The following is a 22,809-nucleotide window of genomic DNA, read 5'->3' on the forward strand; positions in this document are numbered from 1 at the left end:
TGGGTGAACTCGGACACCTTCGTGCACATCTACCCTCAACATCCATGCCAAGAACTCCTCCTTTCTCTGTCCATACTGTCTCTTTATCCATTTCTTATAGCATTTCACCAAGAAGATCTAACAATTATAAATACATACGCACCTAACATCAGATCCCCCGAACACACGAGCCAGACACTGACGCAACGGAAGGGACAAACAGATAGTAATACAATAGTAATAGGAGAGTTTAATAGTCTGCTCTCAGTCCCGGGTAGAACAACGAGAAAGGAGATCCATAAGGAACCAGAGGGCTTGCACAACACTACGGGACAACTGGACTTAACAGGCCTGTACAGAACAGTGCACCCAACCGAACCCAACTACACATTCTTCTCAAGCACACACAGAGTACACTCCAGGAGAGGTTTCACTGAAACCATCAAACAATTTTTTAAATCTTTACAACTTGGAATCATTCTCAGGTATCTTTCCTGATCACAGTGGAATCAAACTAGAAATCTGTATTGGAAAGAATTTTTTATTTTTTCCCTCAGAGGAAGGCATAAGGGAAAAGCCAGAGGAAGCAATTCAATTAGAAAATGTCCTTCCAATGAAAACTTTCTGAAAAATAACGGGCCTGCACCTTCACAAATGTCAGTGTCGTGCTTGACCAAAAACACCCTGGGAGACTGTTCCAGTATCGTGGACATCAAAGAGACATGACAAGCGAACGCAGTGCATGGTCTTTGATGAGAAAGAAGTTTTTAAAAAAATAGCTAAGAAATGATAGCGCGGTCATTGGCAATTTTGAGTGTGGATCATAATTGTTTCTCCTCAACGTTCAATTTTCTGAGTGTGCGAATTGCATTAAAGTTTTTGCATCTAAGCATTCCTCTTTTTAAAGATAGAAACCGAAGTATTTAGAGACAATGAACTGTAATAACTTAAAGGAACTCAAATGATTCACTGAAATAAGTAAATACACACTGCCATGAAGAGAGAGAGAGAGAGAGAAAGAGAGAGAGAGAGAAAGAGAGAGAGAGACAGACAGACAGACAGACAGAGAGACACAGAGAGAGACAGAGAGAGGGAGATGGAGAAAAAGAGAGACAGACAGACTGAGGGAGAGAGAGAGAGAGACAATGAGAAATGTGACAGATCTTTAATAATGGGCGAATCCTGGTGCACTATATATATGTGTGTTCTTTGCAATTGTCTTGCACCTTTTTGTAAGACAGACATTTGCAAAAATAAAATATTCCAATCAATTAAAAATCATACAGAAACGTAAAGAATGCCTAGAAACACATAGCCTGCCTAATCTGACTCAGGAAAGAACAGCCAACCCATGAATCAATAGGTTAATAGTTAAGACGCTTCTCACAAAAACTCCAGGCTTCCCCACTGAAATGTGACAAACATCCTGGGCACAAATATTTTCAATTTCACACAAACTCTTGGAAAAAGGAGAAAAGGGGAAACATTCTTTTATCCCTTTTGGGAGGAAGATAACCTTCCTACTAAATCCTGGCAAGGGCAGTTCGAGGAAGGGGAATCATGCGTCAACCACACGCTCACGACCCAGAAGCGAGGATCAGAAACAGAGTAGTAGCAGACAGGATCGTACAGGGCATAAGACGGAAAGTACCTAATGTGCAATGACTGACCTGGATTCATTTCGGGAGTGCTAACTTAATCTAACCTCAGAAAATCATGAGGAAAATTTCCCACATTCACAGATGAAAGGAAAGAATCATGAGCCTCACGTTCAGGAAGCAAAACGAAACAATTGCTAAGTGTAGCTATCCCTTTGCGATGTACTTTTTCCAATTTCTCTTAAAAGCTGTGGTTGTTGAGATATAATTTCCTCACAGGACTTTCTGAGTCCTCATCAATTCATACTGTCACGGAGAGCCACCACCACAACCAAAATACAGAACATTTTCAGCGCCCCAGATCCTTCCCTTCTCTCAAGTCCCACAGCCTGACAGCCAGCGACCTGTGTTGTGTCCCCAAAGACTGACCTTCTCAGCATGTCAGAGAGTGGGACCACGCCACAGTGTGTGCACTTTTGCATTTGGCTTCCTTCACAGAAAAGGATAAGTGAGAGCCTTGTGCAGGTGCAAGGTACCATTCCTCCGCCCGGGTAGGGTTACATGGCGCGATCACTTCACGATTCCTTGTCAAATGTCGCTTTGCACATAATCTCTCCCACCCTCGAAATGGTTAGACTCTTTGATTGTTGCAAACGTGGTGTGTGAAAAGTGATGGATGGTTTCCGTTCGTGTGCCCGGGATCAGTGACAGTGAACTTCTTTTGGAGAGTGTGCGGGCCACCGGGATTCCCTCTTCTTTGAATGGACTCCGAGTTAGGGGCGGGGCGGGGAGAGCCGGGCCAACCCCAGCTCACGGGCCAAACCGGCCAACCAATCAAGACCCCCGAGCATCAAAGCACAGGCCGATTTGATCACCCATCAGAGCGGTGATTGAGTCGTGACGGAGACCGTCCAGTCCGTCGAGATGACAACTTTCGCTTTGGGGCCCTTTAAGGAAAAAGTAGGGTCCCCCTCCCCGCACTATTGAGGGCCGGCTTCCGGTGCCCCCATTCCCATTGGGCGGTATGTCTTGTGGTGGAATAACGGCCGGCAGACACGTTCTGAGCTAAGCGATTCTCCACGCTGCCACTGCGCCCTCCGCACCCCTCCGCACGCCACTACAGAGGTGGCACCTTCGTCTCCCTGCTTTTTGCAGGAGGAATTGGGGCTACACGCCCAACTGCGGCGGGAAGGCGGGTGCCCGGGGACAGGAGGCGGGGCAGGAAGTGATGAGAGAAAAGCCCGAAGACAACCGAACTGGTCCGCCAGATCGTCTGCCGACTTCCGCTACAGAGCAGGGACTCGGCGCCCGCCAGAAACCCTGCACCTTACTGGCCAGGGCGCGGAGGCACGGGCGTACAGGGGCGCACTCATTGGCGGTGGGTGGAGGACCAATGAGAAGGCGACAGCGGGGCCTCGAAGTCGCGCGCCGTGGGAAGCGAGCCCGCGCGTTTCCTGTGGGGCTGGCCAACGGCGTTCTGGGCAGGCTTCTGCGCCCGAGCGGTGTCGCAGCGGCCAGCGCCTCCGCCGCTGTTCTGCCCAGGGTTGTTGCCTCGGCAGAAGCTCCCTTTCGGGACTTGGCGACAATGAGCTCCTCTGAGGAGGACGAGGGGTCTGGCTCCGGAGCAGGATTTGGCCCACAGGGCGGGGAGGGTGCGGGCCTCCTCGCTTTGGGGGCGCCGCAGGGCAGTGAGAGCGGGGGCGGGGGCGGCTACTTCGACCGGGAGGGCTCCGAGGCCGACCAGGGAGCCATGGAAGCAGCAGGGTGGGGGCCGTGGGGCTCCGAAGGCCCACCTGGCTCCTTGGTCCGCGGTGAGGGGGCCACTCCGGCGCACCTTGGCAGTGAAAGCACGATGGCTGTGCTGAGGCAGCTGAGGGAACGGGATGCCCCGGGTGTCCGCAGAGCCTCCACCCCAGAGAGCTGCGACACTGAAGTGTCCACCATTTTGGCGGCCCCGACACCAGGTGCGAGGGCTCAGAGCCCGGTGGGACGGCGGGTGGCTTTTGGCGCCGCGTTCCACTTCGGGGCGCCTGGAGGAGACCTGGCCTGGGCAACCGCCAATAGAGGCGCTGGGTATAGGTCAGAAGTCACTGTGGGTCGCCAGCAGCCGTCCGGGGAAGGTCTGGTCAGCTGGCCGCGTTCCGACTCCGAGCCACCCTATGAGCCGGAGGAGAGGCAGCCCACCAGGGTGAGCATTTGTCGCCCAGGAGGAAGCCAGGCCATACCCAGCAGGCCCGAGGATGCACCCAGACGTTGGGGAAGCCACGTCAGTGAGCAGTTCCCTGCCCTGCCGGGCTCTTCCCTGTCCTCAGCTCTGCGAGGATTCACTTCAGATGTGGACAGGCCGGCTGTTTGGGACCCAGAGGTGTCCTTCAACGAGATGCGACCAAATGTGCTCTGTGGGAAGGCTCGGAGCAGCTCCGTCTTCCTGCCCCTAGGTGCTGCTGCAGGCAGCCTGGCCGGGTACACTGGGATAAAGAAACGGCCCATGGCGCGGAAATCCCTACGGGGGACCCTCAAAGCACCACCCCGGAGGTTCTCTCCTTCCTGGGGACAGGGAAGCTCGGCAGCCGCCCTGGATCCAGCCGCCTCGCCTCCGACCTTTGCTGCTGCGCTGCTTGGGAGGGGCCGGAGGTGTTCCTCGCCCATTGTTGGACCCGAAGAGTCCAGTCACACGGGCGCTGCGCCCAACTGTGTGGCCATGAGGAAGAGTGGGAGTGGGTCGGTGATGGGAGAAGGAAAACATGAGGACCCGCACAGAGGCCCATTCCCGGAGAGCCAGGTGAGTCTCAGGCCCTGCCTGCTTCTCCCTGCTCCCCACCCTTCTCATGCCCCACCCCTGCCTCTCTCCCCGGGCTCCCTCTGTCCCTCACTCCGGGGCTGTCCATGGCGCCCAAGGCCGTTAGGGTACCGGACCGGGGTGGTTTTCGCAGGGCAAGCCCGAAGACAGCTTCGCTGTGTGCTGGCCTACATACAGCGCCGCTGGCAAGCTGCCCAGCCTGCTCCGTCAGAGAGGGGCTGGGATGGAAGGCAGGGCTGGGGCAGCGGAAGGGGATCGGGGACCCCTTCCAAGTTTTTGACAGGAAGCTTCGAAGTTGAGACCAGCGAGCGGCCTGGCTCCTACTTCCTAGCCGCTCCGCAGCCTTTCCTGCAGGGGCCGCGGGCCTTCTCTGCACCCCACTGTTCTCTCTAGCTCGGCTCTGCCCCCTGGCCCAAGGCTGACTGAGGGAGAAAGTGCCCAGGAGATCAGCCCGCGGACTGCCTTCCCTTTTCCCTGGCTCACCCCAGCCCCGGTGCCCACGTGGCACGCGCACACGCCCACGCTCAGCCAGGCACACACGTCGAATCGAGAACTTTTGGTTTTCATCTGCGATGCAGGAGCAGAGACCGTCGTTTCAGTGTGGGCATATTGGAGAATGCGACACTGGCGACGGGAACAACGGAGACATCCGGGGTCAGGGACGCCCAGGATCCTTGGCCCTGAGCCAGGGAGAAGTCATGCCCCGTGGGCCCGCAGCCTACGGTGAGTCCCATGGCTTTGCTAGAGCGGAGGGGCGAGGGCACCGGGAGGGAGACGTCTGGTTCTGCCAGGGCCTCAGCTTCCTCCCAGCCTCCCAGCCTCCCTGCCTCCCTGCCTGCCTGCCTGCCTGCCTGCCTGCCTGCCTCCCTGCACGGCGAGACAGCCTCTCCCAGAGGATACAGGCTGTCACAGGGCTGGACTCAAGCCACCTCATCCCCTGCGTGGGTTCTGCACGCAGGAGTCATTCGCGGCAGCGCCCCAAACTGCGACTGCAGACGTAGAGTTTCAGCAGAACAGGGCCTTTTCCGATAAGCGCTGTTGGGCCCCAGGGGCTGGCGGTGACTGCAGCTCGACCGGCGTCCAACCCAGAGCCACACACAGTTTGGGGACCAGAGTCCTGGATGGGCTGCCCCTGGGGGACGGGGAAGGCAGGCCCTGAGAGAAGGGTGGAGCTGCTGGGCAGGCAGGGACAGCTTGTTGCCAGCAGAGAGGGTGGTGTGGCCTCGCGTTAGACCACGCTAAGGCCTTTCCTCCTCCCTGGGAGCTTTGGCAGCTGGATCTTGTGTTCTCTCGGTCTCAGGTGACCAGGAACCTCCCGAAGAACCTGCAAGACCGGACCGTCAGCAGCAGCCACCTGCGGGACAGGGTTGTCTTCAGGTGATGCTCCCTCTGGCTCCTTAGAAATGCAGGCCCAAACTAGAGAGCTGGGATCTGTGTCTGGATTCAACAGACCTGTCTCCCACCCCCACCACCACCCCACCACCATCCCGCCTCTCGTGGGGGGGACGTGCCTTCTCCGTGTCCTGAGGAGCCCGAGGCGGCGAAGCCCCAGGGTGGGGGCATCCAGGGGTGAGGAGGCCTGAGTATGCTAATTGTCTCTCTTTCTGCGGTGTCTGCCGGCCCAGTGTCCCCAGCTGCAGAGAGAAATACGGGACCTTAAACAGCAACTTGGTATGCGGAACCTCTGGCTGGTCTGGGCCAAGGGCAGGGGCCGACTGAGTGTGGGTTGGGGACGGTGTGCGGGTCCCAGGGACCTCCTTTCCTCTGGGGAAGGGAACCCAGCAGGCCTGGCGCTGGCGCCCGCTCTGCATGCACAGCCCGGGGTGTGCACAGAGGGGAAAGTGTGGTTCAAAACGCGGGCGCACTTTGCCGGCGAGGACCGCTCCTAGGCTCTCCTCTTAGGACGTTTGGTGATGCCTCCCTGACTTTGCCTTCGGTATAGCTGGGTGCGGCTTCTGCGGGTCTGGCTTGTTTGAAAAGTTCTGAGTGGTTCTGATGTGCCCCAAAGCTTCAGCTCTACTGGCACGCTTTGTCATGCTGGGAAAACATGTGCACATTGAATTGGGCTGGTGGGTGGGAGTCGGGGCCCAAGGCTCCTTGGGGAGGGGCTGCAGGGGGTCTCAGGTTGCAGGGCTGGGCGGTTGCCCACAGGTCAGGGGGGATGGGCTTCCCCGTCCTAGCTGGAGTGCCTGCTTATGCCTGTCTGTGTTTCAGAGGCCATGCGGTCCCTGGCTGACAAGTTCCAGAAACCTTGATGTGAGTGCTCCACACACGGTGCCCCTTCCCCCAGCCGTGGCTCTTGAGGCGTGCCGTGGGCCGGCCCTGGTTTGACGCTGGTCCCCGACGCTGCCGTGTGTGTGTGTGACAGGCGGAAGCGCGCACCTTCGCGCAGGAGGAGCAGCTGGTAGCCTTGGAGCCCGGGCGCTGCGGCCAAGCTGATTCCCTCCCGTCCCACCTCGGCCGGGGCTTCCTTCCCCGGTTCGCCGGCTCCTACTGCACTTCATTTGTCAGCTTTTCCAAATTAAAGTTTCTCTCAAATTTTGTGGTCTCTTGGCGTTGGGGAAGGGCGGTTGCCGTGGAAGGGGGTGTCTGGGCAGGGAGGGCCTGGAGCTGCTCCTTCCATCTCAGAGGTTGGTCCAGAACAGTGCCTGTGGCGTTCAGTGGCGGGCTCTCTGCCTGCGGGGCCTCTGGGCCAGCCTCTGATAGCGGCGCTGCAGGCAGGCCTCCTGACGTCCCGGGGTGTGGTCTGTGGCTCTGCCAGTCAACGTCAGTGTTTACTCCCTTTCCCCTGCGGACCATGTGGGTGTTCTGTCCCGGCCTCCTCCTCGTTGAGTGTCTCATGGCATTGGTCCCCACATTTCCCCTCCTACCTTCAGCAGGAACTCACAGTCCCCTTCCAGAGCTCAGTCCCTCTTGCCGTGTGTCCATCTACTGCTGGTTGTCCTGCTGTCCTGCTTTGTTGTCTGAAAGTCCCTGATTTCCCCTGTGGCTTTCCGCCAGTGGCTTGCCCTGCACCTGTCTTCCACAGGGGTTAGAGAGCAATGTAGCCCCTCCCCACCTGCACAGTCCCAGGTCCAGTGCTCTGTGGAGTCTGTCCCTAGTTCTGGGGCCACCTGGACAGCTCACCCAGGAAGGTGTACTCTTCCGATAAATCTGCTCTCCATTTGAGCCTGAGTTGCCAGTCCTGTGTGGTCCCTCCTTGGAATCACTGGGTGGGCGGGTGGGGGTGGAAGTATAAGGCATAGCCCAGGGACTTGGGGACCAGGGGGTAGGTTCTGGGAACACGGAAGAGAGGCGCTGGCGGTTGTCCATCCTGAAGGACAGGGACTGAGTCTTTGCTGGCTCAGGGCCAACCCTGGGGAAACTGCCTGCCCGAGTGAGCGGTCACATCCGTCCTGCACTAGGCGGCCATCTGGCCCTCCTCCCACCGGGTCATCTCCGTACCCTCGACGGGAAAATGGCCACCAGCTTCTATGGTGAGGGTGGTTCATAGGTCTCCATGGAGCTGCATAGTCCCCTTCAAATACTGCTGCACCAGCTCAGGACACACATTTTCCTGGCAATGGTAGTGCTCACCTCAGCTCAGCCTCCCACGCTGCCTCCTTAGGACACACAAGGTTGAGTCTGACTCTGTGTTGGATTTGCCCTCAAGCGAAGGTTGGGAATTGGTTCCTTCCCACAGCCAGCACCCAGGGCTGCACGGGCCTGCGACTGAGGGACACACTTGTGTATAGAGCCTTGGGGGTTGCTTCTGTCAGACTGGGTTTCCAGGAGACTGGTGTTTAACACACAGTTGGCAGAGGTCTGTGGGTAGGAAGCAATGGTGGATAGAACATTCAAGGTGGGGTGCGCGCACGGAATTAATTGCAATGGTCTCTGAGGAGAAACATGCCGTTGAGAGAGTAAGGCAGTAGAGGCCACAGCCAAGTCCCTTAAGGGATCCAGTGGACAAAAGCACGGCTGGGACCTACATTTTTCAAGGGGCATTGTTAAATTCCCAACGCATTGCCAGTGGGGGGCTCATGCCAAAGTCACCAAACCCCAAAGCAGGGTGTCCAGATATGAAATTGTCCCAGTTACGGTAGGCGGCTGCGGATCCTATTCTGCGACCCTGATATCCTGACAACTCCTGGAGTGAGTGAAAACGGGGAGGATGGCCTCCTCAGAGTCAGGGGACCTGCCTCACCCTCAGGGCAAGGAGCTCATGTAGGAGACCGCCCCCACATAAGCCCAGCAGGGCATGGGCAGGATGGGCGCAGTGAGGATGGAAACGAGAGGGTGACCCACCGGGGCTATTGGGCAGACTCGGTTGCACCCTGCCTCCACACTCTCACCCTGTCTCCCTCCTGGGCCCTGTGCGTGAGCCCAGGTGGACAGACCCTCACGTGTGGGATCGGGCATGCACAGACCTCAGGGCCAGGGAAGGGAGTTCGTGGGGCTTCGTCCTTCTACCTCAAACGCCTCGCCAGAGAAAGGGGCCTTGGTTGCTTAGGCTCTGGCTGTGCCCCTAACCTCGGGGCTTCTTTCTTGGTGGGGTCCCTTGCTGTCTGATGACTTGTTTGCAACAGAATGCCCAGCTGGGCTCTCTGGCCGCATAGACATGCAGGAAGGCTGTGATGGGGGCCAGTGCAGCACCGGCACTGCCCCGGGAGCCCTGGGGTCACAGTGACCAGCGTGAGGAATGGAAGAAGTGCATTGAAGGGGTCATGGGGGGCAGGAACGCAGCCTGCAGTGGCCAGTTTTGCCAGCCTCCCTTCCCTCCTCCGAGCACACGCTTCTCCATCCTGCACGTTGAGACCGAGTACGGCACGACAGTGCTGCTCTAAGCTTGCTCGTCACAGCTCACAGGCCGCGGCCTAGCGCCTTCCAGTTCCAGGGGGAAACACGCGGTCAGAACCCAGCCCTGATTCAGCGTGCCCCTTGTGCCTTTTCCCTCAAAGCTGCTCTGCAGGCCGGGAGGCGGTGGTGACTGACCTAAGGAGCCCGAGTTCCCAGCCTGCCTTGTTCTGCTACCTGGCAAGGGCAGTTTGAGGAAGGGGAATCATGCGTCAACCACACGCTCACGACCCGGAAGCGAGGATCAGAAACAGAGTAGTAGCAGACAGGATCGTACAGGGCATAAGACGGAAAGTGCCTGATGTGCAATGACTGACCTGGATTCATTTCGGGAGTGCTAACTTGATCTAACCTCAGAAAATCATGAGGAAAATTTCCCACATTCACAGATGAAAGGAAAGAATCATGAGCCTCACGTTCAGGAAACAAAACGAAACAGTCGCTAAGTGTAGATATCCCTTTGCGATGTACTTTTTCCAGTTTCTCTTAAAAGCTGTGGTTGCTGAGATACAATTTCCTCACAGGACTTTCTGAGTCCTCATCAATTCATACTGTCACGGAGAGCCACCACCACAACCAAAATACAGAACATTTTCAGCGCCCCAGATCCTTCCCTTCTCTCAAGTCCCACAGCCTGACAGCCAGCGACCTGTGTTGTGTCCCCACAGGCTGGCCTTCTCAGAATGCCAGAGAGTGGGACCACGCCGCAGTGTGTGCACTTCTGCATTTGGCTTCCTTCACAGAAAAGGATAAGTGAGAGCCTTGTGCAGGTGCAACGTACCATTCCTCCGCCCGGGTAGCGTTACATGGCGCGATCACTTCACGGTTACTCGTCAAATGTCGCTTTGCACATAATCTCTCCCACCCTCGAGATGGTTAGACTCTTTGATTGTTGCAAACGTGGTGTGTGAAAAGTGATGGATGGTTTCCGTTCGTGTGCCCGGGATCAGTGACAGTGAACTTCTTTTGGAGAGTGTGCGGGCCACCGGGATTCCCTCTTCTTTGAATTAACTCCAAGTTAGGGGCGGGGCGGGGAGAGCCGGGCCAACCCCAGCTCACGGGCCAAACCGGCCAACCAATCAAGCCCCCCGAGCATCAACGCACAGGCCGATTTGATCACCCATCAGAGCGGTGATTGAGTCGTGACGGAGACCGTCCAGTCCGTCGAGATGACAACTTTCGCTTTGGGGCCCTTTAAGGAAAAAGTAGGGTCCCCCCCCACCCCGCACTATTGAGGGCCGGCTTCCGGTGCCCCCATTCCCATTGGGCGGTATGTCTTGTGGTGGAATAACGGCCGGCAGACACGTTCTGAGCTAAGCGATTCTCCACGCTGCCACTGCGCCCTCCCCACCCTTCCGCACGCCACCACAGAGGTGGCGCCTTCGTCTCCCTGCTTTTTTGCACGAGGAATTGGGGCTACACGCCCCAACTGTGGCGGGAAGGCGGGTGCCCGGGCACAGGAGGCGGGGCAGGAAGTGATGAGAGAAAAGCCCGAAGACCACCGAGCTGGTCCGCCAGATCGGCTGCCGACTTCTGCTACAGCGCAGGGACTCGGCGCCCGCCAGAAACCCTGCACCTTACTGGCCAGGGCGCGGAGGCACGGGCGTACAGGGGCGCACTCATTGGCGGTGGGCGGAGGACCAATGAGAAGGCGACAGCGGGGCCTCGAAGTCGCGCGCTGTGGGAAGCGAGCCCGCGCGTTTCCTGTGGGGCTGGCCAACGGCGTTCTGGGCAGGCTTCTGCGCCCGAGCGGTGTCGCAGCGGCCAGCGCCTCCGCCGCTGTTCTGCCCAGGGTCGTTGCCTCGGCAGAAGCTCCCTTTCGGGACTTGGCGACAATGAGCTCCTCTGAGGAGGACGAGGGGTCTGGCTCCGGAGCAGGATTTGGCCCACAGGGCGGGGAGGGTGCGGGCCTCCTCGCTTTGGGGGCGCCGCAGGGCAGTGAGAGCGGGGGCGGGGGCGGCTACTTCGACCGGGAGGGCTCCGAGGCCGACCAGGGAGCCATGGAAGCAGCAGGGTGGGGGCCGTGGGGCTCCGAAGGCCCACCTGGCTCCTTGGTCCGCGGTGAGGGGGCCACTCCGGCGCACCTTGGCAGTGAGAGCACGATGGCTGTGCTGAGGCAGCTGAGCGAACGGGATGCCCCGGGTGTCCGCAGAGCCTCCACCCCAGAGAGCTGCGACACGGAAGTGTCCACCATTTTGGCGGCCCCGACACCAGGTGCGAGGGCTCAGAGCCCGGTGGGACGGCGGGTGGCTTTTGGCGCCGCGTTTCACTTCGGGGCGCCTGGAGGAGACCTGGCCTGGGCAACCGCCAATAGAGGCGCTGGTATAGGTCAGAAGTCACTGTGGGTCGCCAGCAGCCCTCCGGGGAAGGTCTGGTCAGCTGGCCGCGTTCCGACTCCGAGCCACCCTATGAGCCGGGGGAGAGGCAGCTGACCAGGGTGAGCGTTTGTCGCCCAGGAGGAAGCCAGGCCATACCCAGGAGGCCCGAGGACGCACCCAGACGCTGGGGAAGCCACGTCAGGGAGCAGTTCCCTGCCCTGCCGGGCTCTTCCCTGTCCTCAGCTCTGCGAGGATTCACTTCAGATGTGGACAGGCCGGCTGTTTGGGACCCAGAGGTGTCCTTCAACGAGATGCGACCAAATGTGCTCTGTGGGAAGGCTCGGATCAGCTCCGTCTTCCTGCCCCTAGGTGCTGCTGCAGGCAGCCTGGCCGGGGACACTGGGATAAAGAAACGGCGGCGTACAGCGCGGATATCCCTACGGGGGACCCGCAAAGCACCCCGCCGGAGGATCTCTCCTTCCTGCGGACAGGGAAGCTCGGCAGCCGCCCTGGATCCAGCCGCCTCGCCTCCGACCTTTGCTGCTGCGCTGCTTGGGAGGGGCCGGAGGTGTTCCTCGCCCGTTTTTGGACCCAAAGAGTCCAGTCACATGGGCGCTGCACCCAAGTGTGCGGCCATGAGGCAGAGTGGGAGTGGGTCGGTGATGGGAGAAGGAAAACATGAGGACCCGCACAGAGGCCCATTCCCGGAGAGCCAGGTGAGTCTCAGGCCCTGCCTGCTTCTCCCTGCTCCCCACCCTTCTCATGCCCCACCCCTGCCTCTCTCCCCGTGCTCCCTCTGTCCCTCACTCCGGGGCTGTCGTTGGGCGCCCAAGGCCGTTAGGGTGCCGGACCGGGGTGGTTTTCGCAGGGCAAGCCCGAAGACAGCTTCGCTGTGTGCTGGCCTACATACTGCGCCGCTGGCAAAATCCCCAGCCCGCTGTGTCAGAGAGGGGCTGGGATGGAAGGCCGGGCTGGGGCAGAGGACGGGGATCGGGGACCCCTTCCAAGTTTTTGACAGGAAGCTTCAAAGTTGAGACCAGTGAGCGGCCTTTCGCGGCTCCGCAGCCTTTCCTGCAGGGGCCGCGGGCCTTCTCTGCACCCCACTGTTCTCTCTAGCTCGACTCTGCCCCCTGACCCAAGGCTGACTGAGGGAGAAAGTGCCCAGGAGATCAGCCTGCGGACTGCCTTCCCTGTGCCCGGCCTCACCCCAGCCCCGGTGCCCACGTGGCACGCGCACACGCCCACGCTCAACCAGGTATACACGTCGACTCAACGAGAACTTTTGGTTTTCATCTGCGTTGCAGGAGCAGAGACCGTCGTTTCAGTGTGGGCATATTGGAGAACGCGACACCGGCGATGGGAACAACGGAGACATCCGGGGTCAGGGACGCCCAGGATCCTTGGCCCTGAGCCAGGGAGAAGTCATGCCCCGTGGGCCCGCAGCCTACGGTGAGTCCCATGGCTTTGCTGGAGCGGAGGGGCGAGGGCACCGGGAGGGAGACGTCTGGTTCTGCCAGGGCCTCAGCTTCCTCCCAGCCTCCCTGCCGCCCTGCCTCCCTGTCTGCCTGCCTGCCTGCCTGCCTCCCTGCACGGCGAGACAGCCTCTCCCAGAGGATACAGGCTGTCACAGGGCTGGACTCAAGCCACCTCATCCCCTGCGTGGGTTCTGCACGCAGGAGTCATTCGCGGCAGCGCCCCAAACTGCGACTGCAGACGTAGAGTTTCAGCAGAACAGGGCCTTTTCCGATAAGCGCTGTTGGGCCCCAGGGGCTGGCGGTGACTGCAGCTCGACCGGCGTCCAACCCAGAGCCACACACAGTTTGGGGACCAGAGTCCTGGATGGGCTGCCCCTGGGGGACGGGGAAGGCAGGCCCTGAGAGAAGGGTGGAGCTGCTGGGCAGGCAGGGACACCTTGTTGCCAGCAGAGAGGGTGGTGTGGCCTCGCGTTAGACCGCGCTAAGGCCTTTCCTCCTCCCTGGGAGCTTTGGCAGCTGGATCTTGTGTTCTCTCGGTCTCAGGTGACCAGGAACCTCCCGAAGAACCTGCAAGACCGGACCGTCAGCAGCAGCCACCTGCGGGACAGGGTTGTCTTCAGGTGATGCCCCTCTGGCTCCTAGAAATCCAGGCCCAAACTAGAGAGCTGGGATCTCTGTCTGGATTCAACGGACCTGTCTCCCACCCCCACCACCACCCCACCACCATCCCGCCTCTCGTGGGGGGGACGTGCCTTTTCCGTGTCCTGAGGAGCCCGAGGCGGCCAAGCCCCAGGGTGGGGGCATCCAGGGGTGAGGAGGCCTGAGTATGCTAATTATCTCTCTTTCTGCGGTGTCTGCCGGCCCAGTGTCCCCAGCTGCAGAGAGAAATACACGACATTCAACAGGAACCTGGTATGCGGAACCTCTCACTGGTCTGGGCCAGGGGCCGACTGAGTGTGGGTTGGGGACTGTGTGCAGGTCCCAGGGACCTCCGTTCCTGTGGGGCGGGCAACCCAGCAGGCCTAGTGCTGGCGCCCGCTCTGCATGCACAGCCCGGGGTGTGCACAGAGGGGAAAGTGTGGTTCAAAACGCGGGCGAACTTTGCCGGCGAGGACCGCTCCTAGGCTCTCCTCTTAGGACGTTTGGTGATGCCTCCCTGACTTTGCCTTGGGTATAGCTGGGTGCGGCGTCTGCGGGTCTGGCTTGTTTGAAAAGTTCTGAGTGGTTCTGATGTGCCCCAAAGCTTCAGCTCTACTGGCACGCTTTGTCATGCTGGGAAAACATGTGCACATTGAATTGGGCTGGTGGGTGGGAGTCGGGGCCCAAGGCTCCTTGGGGAGGGGCTGCAGGGGGTCTCAGGTTGCAGGGCTGGGCGGTTGCCCACGGGTCAGGGGGGATGGGCTTCCCCGTCCTAGCTGGAGTGCCTGCTTATGCCTGTCTGTGTTTCAGAGGCCATGCGGTCCCTGGCTGACAAGTTCCAGAAACCTTGATGTGAGTGCTCCACACACGGTGCCCCTTCCCCCAGCCGTGGCTCTTGAGGCGTGCCGTGGGCCGGCCCTGGTTTGACGCTGGTCCCCGACGCTGCCGTGTGTGTGTGTGACAGGCGGAAGCGCGCACCTTCGCGCAGGAGGAGCAGCTGGTAGCCTTGGAGCCCGGGCGCTGCGGCCAAGCTGATTCCCTCCCGTCCCACCTCGGCCGGGGCTTCCTTCCCCGGTTCGCCGGCTCCTACTGCACTTCATTTGTCAGCTTTTCCAAATTAAAGTTTCTCTCAAATTTTGTGGTCTCTTGGCGTTGGGGAGGGGCGGTTGCCGTGGAAGGGGGTGTCTGGGCAGGGAAGGCCTGGAGCTGCTCCTTCCATCTCAGAGGTTGGTCCAGAACAGTGCCTGTGGCGTTCAGTGGCGGGCTCTCTGCCTGCGGGGCCTCTGGGCCAGCCTCTGATAGCGGCGCTGCAGGCAGGCCACCTGACGTCCCGGGGTGTGGTCTGTGGCTCTGCCAGTCAACGTCAGTGTTTACTCCCTTTCCCCTGTGGACCATCTGGGTGTTCTGTCCTGGCCTCCTCCTCGTTGAGTGTCTCATGGCATTGGTCCCCACATTTCCCCTCCTACCTTCAGCAGGAACTCACAGTCCCCTTCCAGAGCTCAGTCCCTCTTGCCGTGTGTCCATCTACTGCTGGTTGTCCTGCTGTCCTGCTTTGTTGTCTGAACGCCCCTGATTTCCCCTGTGGCTTTCCGCCAGTGGCTTGCCCTGCACCTGTCTTCCACAGGGGTTAGAGAGCAATGTAGCCCCTCCCCACCTGCACAGTCCCAGGTCCAGTGCTCTGTGGAGTCTGTCCCCAGCTCTGGGGCCACCTGGACAGCTCACCCAGGAAGGTGTACTCTTCCGATAAATCTGCTCTCCATTTGAGCCTGAGTTGCCAGTCCTGTGTGGTCCCTCCTTGGAATCACTGGGTGGGCGAGTGGGGGTGGAAGTATAAGGCATAGCCCAGGGACTTGGGGACCGGGGGGAAGGTTCTGGGAACACGAAAGAGAGGCGCTGGCGGTTGTCCATCCTGAAGGACAGGGACTGAGTCTTTGCTGGCTCAGGGCCAACCCTGGGGAAACTGCCTGCCTGAGTGAGCGGTCACATCCGTCCTGCACTAGGCGGCCACCTGGCCCTCCTCCCACCGGGTCATCTCCGTACCCTCGACGGGAAAATGACCACCAGCTTCTATGGTGAGGGCGGTTGATAGGTCTCCATGGAGCTGCATAGTCCCCTTCAAATACTGCTCCACCAGCTCAGGACACACATTTTCCTGGCAATGGTAGTGCTCACCTCAGCTCAGCCTCCCACCCTGCCTCCTTAGGTCACACAAGGTTGAGTCTGACTCTGTGTTGTATTTGCCCTCGAGCGAAGGTTGGGAATTGGTTCCTTCCCACAGCCAGCATCCAGGGCTACACGGGCCTGCGACTGAGGGACACACTGGTGTATAGAGCCTTGGGGGTTGCTTCTGTCAGACTGGGTTTCCAGGAGACTGGTGTTTAACACACAGTGGGCAGGTGTCTATGGGTAGGAAGCAATGGTGGATAGAACATTCAAGGTGAGGTTCGTGCACGGAATTAATTGCAATGGTCTCTGAGGAGAAATATGCTGTTGAGAGAATAAGGCAGTAGAGGCCACAGCCAAGTCCCTTAAGGGATCCAGTGGACAAAAGCACGGCTGGGACCTACATTTTTCAAGGGGCATTGTTAAATTCCCAACGCATTGCCAGTGGGGGGCTCATGCCAAAGTCACCAAACCCCAAAGCAGGGTGTCCAGATATGAAATTGTCCCAGTTACGGTAGGCGGCTGCGGATCCTATTCTGCGACCCTGATATCCTGACAACTCCTGGAGTGAGTGAAAACGGGGAGGATGGCCTCCTCAGAGTCAGGGGACCTGCCTCACCCTCAGGGCAAGGAGCTCATGTAGGAGACCGCCCCCACATAAGCCCCGCAGTGATGGGCACAGTGAGGATGTAAACGAGAGGGTGACCCACCGGGACTATTCGGCAGACTCGGCTACACCCTGCCTCCACACTCTCACCCTGTCTCCCTCCTGGGCCCTGTGCGTGAGCCCAGGAGGACAGACCCTCACGCGTGGGATGGGGCATGCACAGACCTCAGGGCCAGGGAAGGGAGTTCGTGGGGCTTCGTCCTTCTACCTCAAACGCCTCGCCAGAGAAAGGGGCCTTGGTTGCTTAGGCTCTGGCTGTGCCCCTAACCTCGGGGCTTCTTTCTTGGTGGGGTCCCTTGCTGTCTGATGACTAGTTTGCAACAGAATGCCCAGCTGGGCTCTCTGGCCGCATAGACATGCAGGGAGGCTGTGATGGGGGCCAGTGCAGCACCGGCACTGCCCCGGGAGCCCTGGGGTCACAGTGACCAGCGTGAGGAATGGAAGAAATGCATTGAAGGGGTCATGGGGGGCAGGAACGCAGCCTGCAGTGGCCAGTTTTGCCAGCCTCCCTTCCCTCCTCCGAGCACACGCTTCTCCATCCTGCACGTTGAGACCGAGTACGGCACGACAGTGCTGCTCTAAGCTTGCTCGTCACAGCTCACAGGCCGCGGCCTAGCGCCTTCCAGTTCCAGGGGGAAACACGCGGTCAGAACCCAGCCCTGATTCAGCGTGCCCCTTGTGCCTTTTCCCTCAAAGCTGCTCTGCAGGCCGGGAGGCGGTGGTGACTGACCTAAGGAGCCCGAGTTCCCAGCCTGCCTTGTTCTGCTACCTGGCAAGGGCAGTTTGAGGAAGGGGAATCATGCGTCAACCACACGCTCACGACCCGGAAGCGAGGATCAGAAACAGAGTAGTAGCAGACAGGATCGTACAGGGCATAAGACGGAAAGTGCCTGATGTGCAATGACTGACCTGGATTCATTTCGGGAGTGCTAACTTGATCTAACCTCAGAAAATCATGAGGAAAATTTCCCACATTCACAGATGAAAGGAAAGAATCATGAGCCTCACGTTCAGGAAACAAAACGAAACAGTCGCTAAGTGTAGATATCCCTTTGCGATGTACTTTTTCCAGTTTCTCTTAAAAGCTGTGGTTGCTGAGATACAATTTCCTCACAGGACTTTCTGAGTCCTCATCAATTCATACTGTCACGGAGAGCCACCACCACAACCAAAATACAGAACATTTTCAGCGCCCCAGATCCTTCCCTTCTCTCAAGTCCCACAGCCTGACAGCCAGCGACCTGTGTTGTGTCCCCACAGGCTGGCCTTCTCAGAATGCCAGAGAGTGGGACCACGCCGCAGTGTGTGCACTTCTGCATTTGGCTTCCTTCACAGAAAAGGATAAGTGAGAGCCTTGTGCAGGTGCAACGTACCATTCCTCCGCCCGGGTAGCGTTACATGGCGCGATCACTTCACGGTTACTCGTCAAATGTCGCTTTGCACATAATCTCTCCCACCCTCGAAATGGTTAGACTCTTTGATTGTTGCAAACGTGGTGTGTGAAAAGTGATGGATGGTTTCCGTTCGTGTGCCCGGGATCAGTGACAGTGAACTTCTTTTGGAGAGTGTGCGGGCCACCGGGATTCCCTCTTCTTTGAATGGACTCCGAGTTAGGGGCGGGGCGGGGAGAGCCGGGCCAACCCCAGCTCACGGGCCAAACCGGCCAACCAATCAAGCCCCCGAGCATCAAAGCACAGGCCGATTTGATCACCCATCAGAGCGGTGATTGAGTCGTGACGGAGACCGTCCAGTCCGTCGAGATGACAACTTTCGCTTTGGGGCCCTTTAAGGAAAAAGTAGGGTCCCCCCCCACACACACTATTGAGGGCCGGCTTCCGGTGCCCCCATTCCCATTGGGCGGTATGTCTTGTGGTGGAATAACGGCCGGCAGACACGTTCTGAGCTAAGCGATTCTCCATGCTGCCACTGCGCCCTCCCCACCCCTCCGCACGCCACCACAGAGGTGGCACCTCCGTCTCCCTGCTTTTTGCACGAGGAATTGGGGCTACACGCCCAACTGCGGCGGGAAGGCGGGTGCCCGGGGACAGGAGGCGGGGCAGGAAGTGATGAGAGAAAAGCCCGAAGACCACCGAGCTGGTCCGCCAGATCGGCTGCCGACTTCCGCTACAGCGCAGGGACTCGGCGCCCGCCAGAAACCCTGCACCTTACTGGCCAGGGCGCGGAGGCACGGGCGTACAGGGGCGCACTCATTGGCGGTGGGCGGAGGACCAATGAGAAGGCGACAGCGGGGCCTCGAAGTCGCGCGCTGTGGGAAGCGAGCCCGCGCGTTTCCTGTGGGGCTGGCCAACGGCGTTCTGGGCAGGCTTCTGCGCCCGAGCGGTGTCGCAGCGGCCAGCGCCTCCGCCGCTGTTCTGCCCAGGGTTGTTGCCTCGGCAGAAGCTCCCTTTCGGGACTTGGCGACAATGAGCTCCTCTGAGGAGGACGAGGGGTCTGGCTCCGGAGCAGGGTTTGACGCACAGGGCGGGAAGGGTGCGGGCCTCCTCGCTTTGGGGGCGCCGCAGGGCAGTGAGAGCGGGGGCGGGGGCGGCTACTTCGACCGGGAGGGCTCCGAGGCCGACCAGGGAGCCATGGAAGCAGCAGGGTGGGGGCCGTGGGGCTCCGAAGGCCCACCTGGCTCCTTGGTCCGCGGTGAGGGGGCCACTCCGGCGCACCTTGGCAGTGAGAGCACGATGGCTGTGCTGAGGCAGCTGAGCGAACGGGATGCCCCGGGTGTCCGCAGAGCCTCCACCCCAGAGAGCTGCGACACGGAAGTGTCCACCATTTTGGCGGCCCCGATACCAGGTCCTACTGACAGAGGCACGAGGGCCCGGAACCCGGTGGGACAACAGGTGGCTTTTGGCACCGTCTACCACTTCGGGGAGCCTGGAGGAGACCTGGCCTGGGCAACCGCCAATAGAGGCGCTGGGTATAGGTCAGAAGTCACTGTGGGTCGCCAGCAGCCCTCCGGGGAAGGTCTGGTCAGCTGGCCGCGTTCCGACTCCGAGCCACCCTATGAGCCGGGGGAGAGGCAGCTGACCAGGGTGAGCATTTGTCGCCCAGGAGCAAGCCAGGCCATACCCAGCAGGCCCGAGGACGCACCCAGACGCTGGGGAAGCCACGTCAGTGAGCAGTTCCCTGCCCTGCCGGGCTCTTCCCTGTCCTCAGCTCTGCGAGGATTCACTTCAGATGTGGACAGGCCGGCTGTTTGGGACCCAGAGGTGTCCTTCAACGAGATGCGACCAAATGTGCTCTGTGGGAAGGCTCGGAGCAGCTCCGTCTTCCTGCCCCTAGGTGCTGCTGCAGGCAGCCTGGCCCGGTACACTGGGATAAAAAAACGGCCCTCGGCGCGGAAATCTCTAAGGGGGACCTGCAAAGGCCCTCCCCAGAGGTTCTCTCCTTCCTGGGGACAGGGAAGCTCGGCAGCCGCCCTGGATCCAGCCGCCTCGCCTCCGACCTTTGCTGCTGCGCTGCTTGGGAGGGGCCGGAGGTGTTCCTCGCCCGTTGTTGGACCCGAAGAGTCCAGTCACACGGGTGCTGCGCCCAACTGTGTGGCCATGAGGAAGAGTGGGAGTGGGTCGGTGATGGGAGAAGGAAAACGTGAGGACCCGCACAGAGGCCCATTCCCGGAGAGCCAGGTGAGTCTCAGGCCCTGCCTGCTTCTCCCTGCTCCCCACCCTTCTCATGCCCCACCCCTGCCTCTCTCCCCGGGCTCCCTCTGTCCCTCACTCCGGGGCTGTCGTTGGGCGCCCAAGGCCGTTAGGGTGCCGGACCGGGGTGGTTTTCGCAGGGCAAGCCCGAAGACAGCTTCGCTGTGTGGTGGCCTACATACTGCGCCGCTGGCAAGCTGCCCAGCCTGCTCCGTCAGAGAGGGGCTGGGATGGAAGGCCGGGCTGGGGCAGCGGAAGGGGATCGGGGACCCCTTCCAAGTTTTTGACAGGAAGCTTCGAAGTTGAGACTAGCGAGCGGCCTGGCTCCTACTTCCTAACCGCTCCGCAGCCTTTCCTGCAGGGGCCGCGGGCCTTCTCTGCACCCCACTGTTCTCTCTAGCTCGGCTCTGCCCGCTGGCCCAAGGCTGACTGAGGGAGAAAGTGCCCAGGAGATCAGCCCGCGGACTGCCTTCCCTGTGCCCGGCCTCACCCCAGCCCCGGTGCCCACGTGGCACGCGCACACGGCCACGCTCAGCCAGGCACACACGTCGAATCAACGAGAACTTTTGGTTTTCATCTGCGATGCAGGAGCAGAGACCGTCGTTTCAGTGTGAGCATATTGGAGAATGCGACACTGGCGACAGGAACAACGGAGACATCCGGGGTCAGGGACGCCCAGGATCCTTGGCCCTGAGCCAGGGAGAAGTCATGCCCCGTGGGCCCGCAGCCTACGGTGAGTCCCATGGCTTTGCTGGAGCGGAGGGGCGAGGGCACCGGAAGGGAGACATCTGGTTCTGCCAGGGCCTCAGCTTCCTCCCAGCCTCCCAGCCGCCCTGCCTCCCTGCCTGCCTGCCTGCCTGCCTGACTCCCTGCACGGCGAGACAGCGTCTCCCAGAGGATACAGGCTGTCACAGGGCTGGACTCAAGTCACCTCATCCCCTGCGTGGGTTCTGCACGCAGGAGTCATTCGCGGCAGCGCCCCAAACTGCGACTGCAGACGTAGAGTTTCAGCAGAACAGGGCCTTTTGCGATAAGTGCTGTTGGGCCCCAGGGGCTGGCGGTGACTGCAGCTCGACCGGCGTCCAACCCAGAGCCACACACAGTTTGGGGACCAGAGTCCTGGATGGGCTGCCCCTGGGGGACGGGGAAGGCAGGCCCTGAGAGAAGGGTGGAGCTGCTGGGCAGGCAGGGACACCTTGTTGCCAGCAGAGAGGGTGGTGTGGCCTCGCGTTAGACCGCGCTAAGGCCTTTCCTCCTCCCTGGGAGCTTTGGCAGCTGGATCTTGTGTTCTCTCGGTCTCAGGTGACCAGGAACCTCCCGAAGAACCTGCAAGACCGGACCATCAGCAGCAGCCACCTGCGGGACAGGGTTGTCTTCAGGTGATGCTCCCTCTGGCTCCTTAGAAATGCAGGCCCAAACTAGAGAGCTGGGATCTGTGTCTGGATTCAACAGACCTGTCTCCCACCCCCACCACCACCCCACCACCATCCCGCCTCTCGTGGGGGAGACGTGCCTTCTCCGTGTCCTGAGGAGCCCGAGGCGGCCAAGCCCCAGGGTGGGAGCATGGAGGGGTGAGGAGGTCTGAGTATGCTAATTGTCTCTCTTTCTGCGGTGTCTGCCGGCCCAGTGTCCCCAGCTGCAGAGAGAAATACGCGACATTCAACAGCAACTTGGTATGCGGAACGTCTGGCCGATCTGGGCCAGGTTCAGGGGCAGGGGCCGACTGAGTGTGGGTTGGGGATGGTGTGCGGGTCCCAGGGACCTCCTTTCCTCTGGAGAAGGGAACCCAGCAGGACTGGCGCTGGCGCCCGCTCTGCATGCACCACCCGTGGTGTGCACAGAGGGGAAAGTGTGGTTCAAAACGCGGGCGCACTTTGCCGGCAAGGACCGCTCCTAGGCTGTCCTCTTAGGACGTTTGGTGATGCCTCCCTGACTTTGCCTTGGGTATAGCTGGGTGCGGCTTCTGCGGGTCTGGCTTGTTTGAAAAGTTCTGAGTGGTTCTGATGTGCCCCAAAGCTTCAGCTCTACTGGCACGCTTTGTCATGCTGGGAAAACATGTGCACATTGAATTGGGGTGGTGGGTGGGAGTCGGGGCCCAAGGCTCCTTGGGGAGGGGCTGCAGGGGGTCTCAGGTTGCAGGGCTGGGCGGTTGCCCACAGGTCAGGGGGGATGGGCTTCCCCGTCCTAGCTGGAGTGCCTGCTTATGCCTGTCTGTGTTTCAGAGGCCATGCGGTCCCTGGCTGGCAAGTTCCAGAAACCTTGATGTGAGTGCTCCACACACGGTGCCCCTTCCCCCAGCCGTGGCTCTTGAGGCGTGCCGTGGGCCGGCCCTGGTTTGACGCTGGTCCCCGACGCTGCCGTGTGTGTGTGTGACAGGCGGAAGCGCGCACCTTCGCGCAGGAGGAGCAGCTGGTAGCCTTGGAGCCCGGGCGCTGCGGCCAAGCTGATTCCCTCCCGTCCCACCTCGGCCGGGGCTTCCTTCCCCGGTTCGCCGGCTCCTACTGCACTTCATTTGTCAGCTTTTCCAAATTAAAGTTTCTCTCAAATTTTGTGGTCTCTTGGCGTTGGGGAAGGGCGGTTGCCGTGGAAGGGGGTGTCTGGGCAGGGAGGGCCTGGAGCTGCTCCTTCCATCTCAGAGGTTGGTCCAGAACAGTGCCTGTGGCGTTCAGTGGCGGGCTCTCTGCCTG

At 60.1% G+C, this 22,809-nt stretch overlaps 1 protein-coding gene and 2 long non-coding RNA genes across 3 annotated transcripts; all 3 read left to right on the top strand.

Annotated features, from left to right (window-relative positions):
* Positions 1 to 13,727: 13,727 nt before the first annotated feature.
* On the top strand, positions 13,728 to 14,779 carry LOC149990521 (uncharacterized). Its single transcript, XR_016508662.1, has 2 exons — positions 13,728 to 13,816; positions 14,456 to 14,779. It is a non-coding gene; the product is annotated as an uncharacterized LOC149990521 (long non-coding RNA).
* A 3,762-nt stretch (positions 14,780 to 18,541) lies between these two features.
* Positions 18,542 to 20,555, top strand: CUNHXorf49 (chromosome unknown CXorf49 homolog). The gene is made up of 2 exons (XM_090264015.1): positions 18,542 to 20,110; positions 20,523 to 20,555. The coding sequence occupies exons 1-2, from the start codon at positions 18,542 to 18,544 to the stop codon at positions 20,553 to 20,555; spliced, it is 1,602 nt and encodes a 533-aa protein (XP_090120141.1).
* A 1,190-nt stretch (positions 20,556 to 21,745) lies between these two features.
* Positions 21,746 to 22,668, top strand: LOC149990523 (uncharacterized). Its single transcript, XR_016508592.1, has 2 exons — positions 21,746 to 21,795; positions 22,345 to 22,668. It is a non-coding gene; the product is annotated as an uncharacterized LOC149990523 (long non-coding RNA).
* Positions 22,669 to 22,809: the final 141 nt, after the last annotated feature.

Source organism: Furipterus horrens, unplaced genomic scaffold (genome assembly GCF_987537825.1).
Source record: "Furipterus horrens unplaced genomic scaffold, mFurHor1.1.pri manual_scaffold_17, whole genome shotgun sequence".
NCBI lineage: Eukaryota > Metazoa > Chordata > Mammalia > Chiroptera > Furipteridae > Furipterus > Furipterus horrens.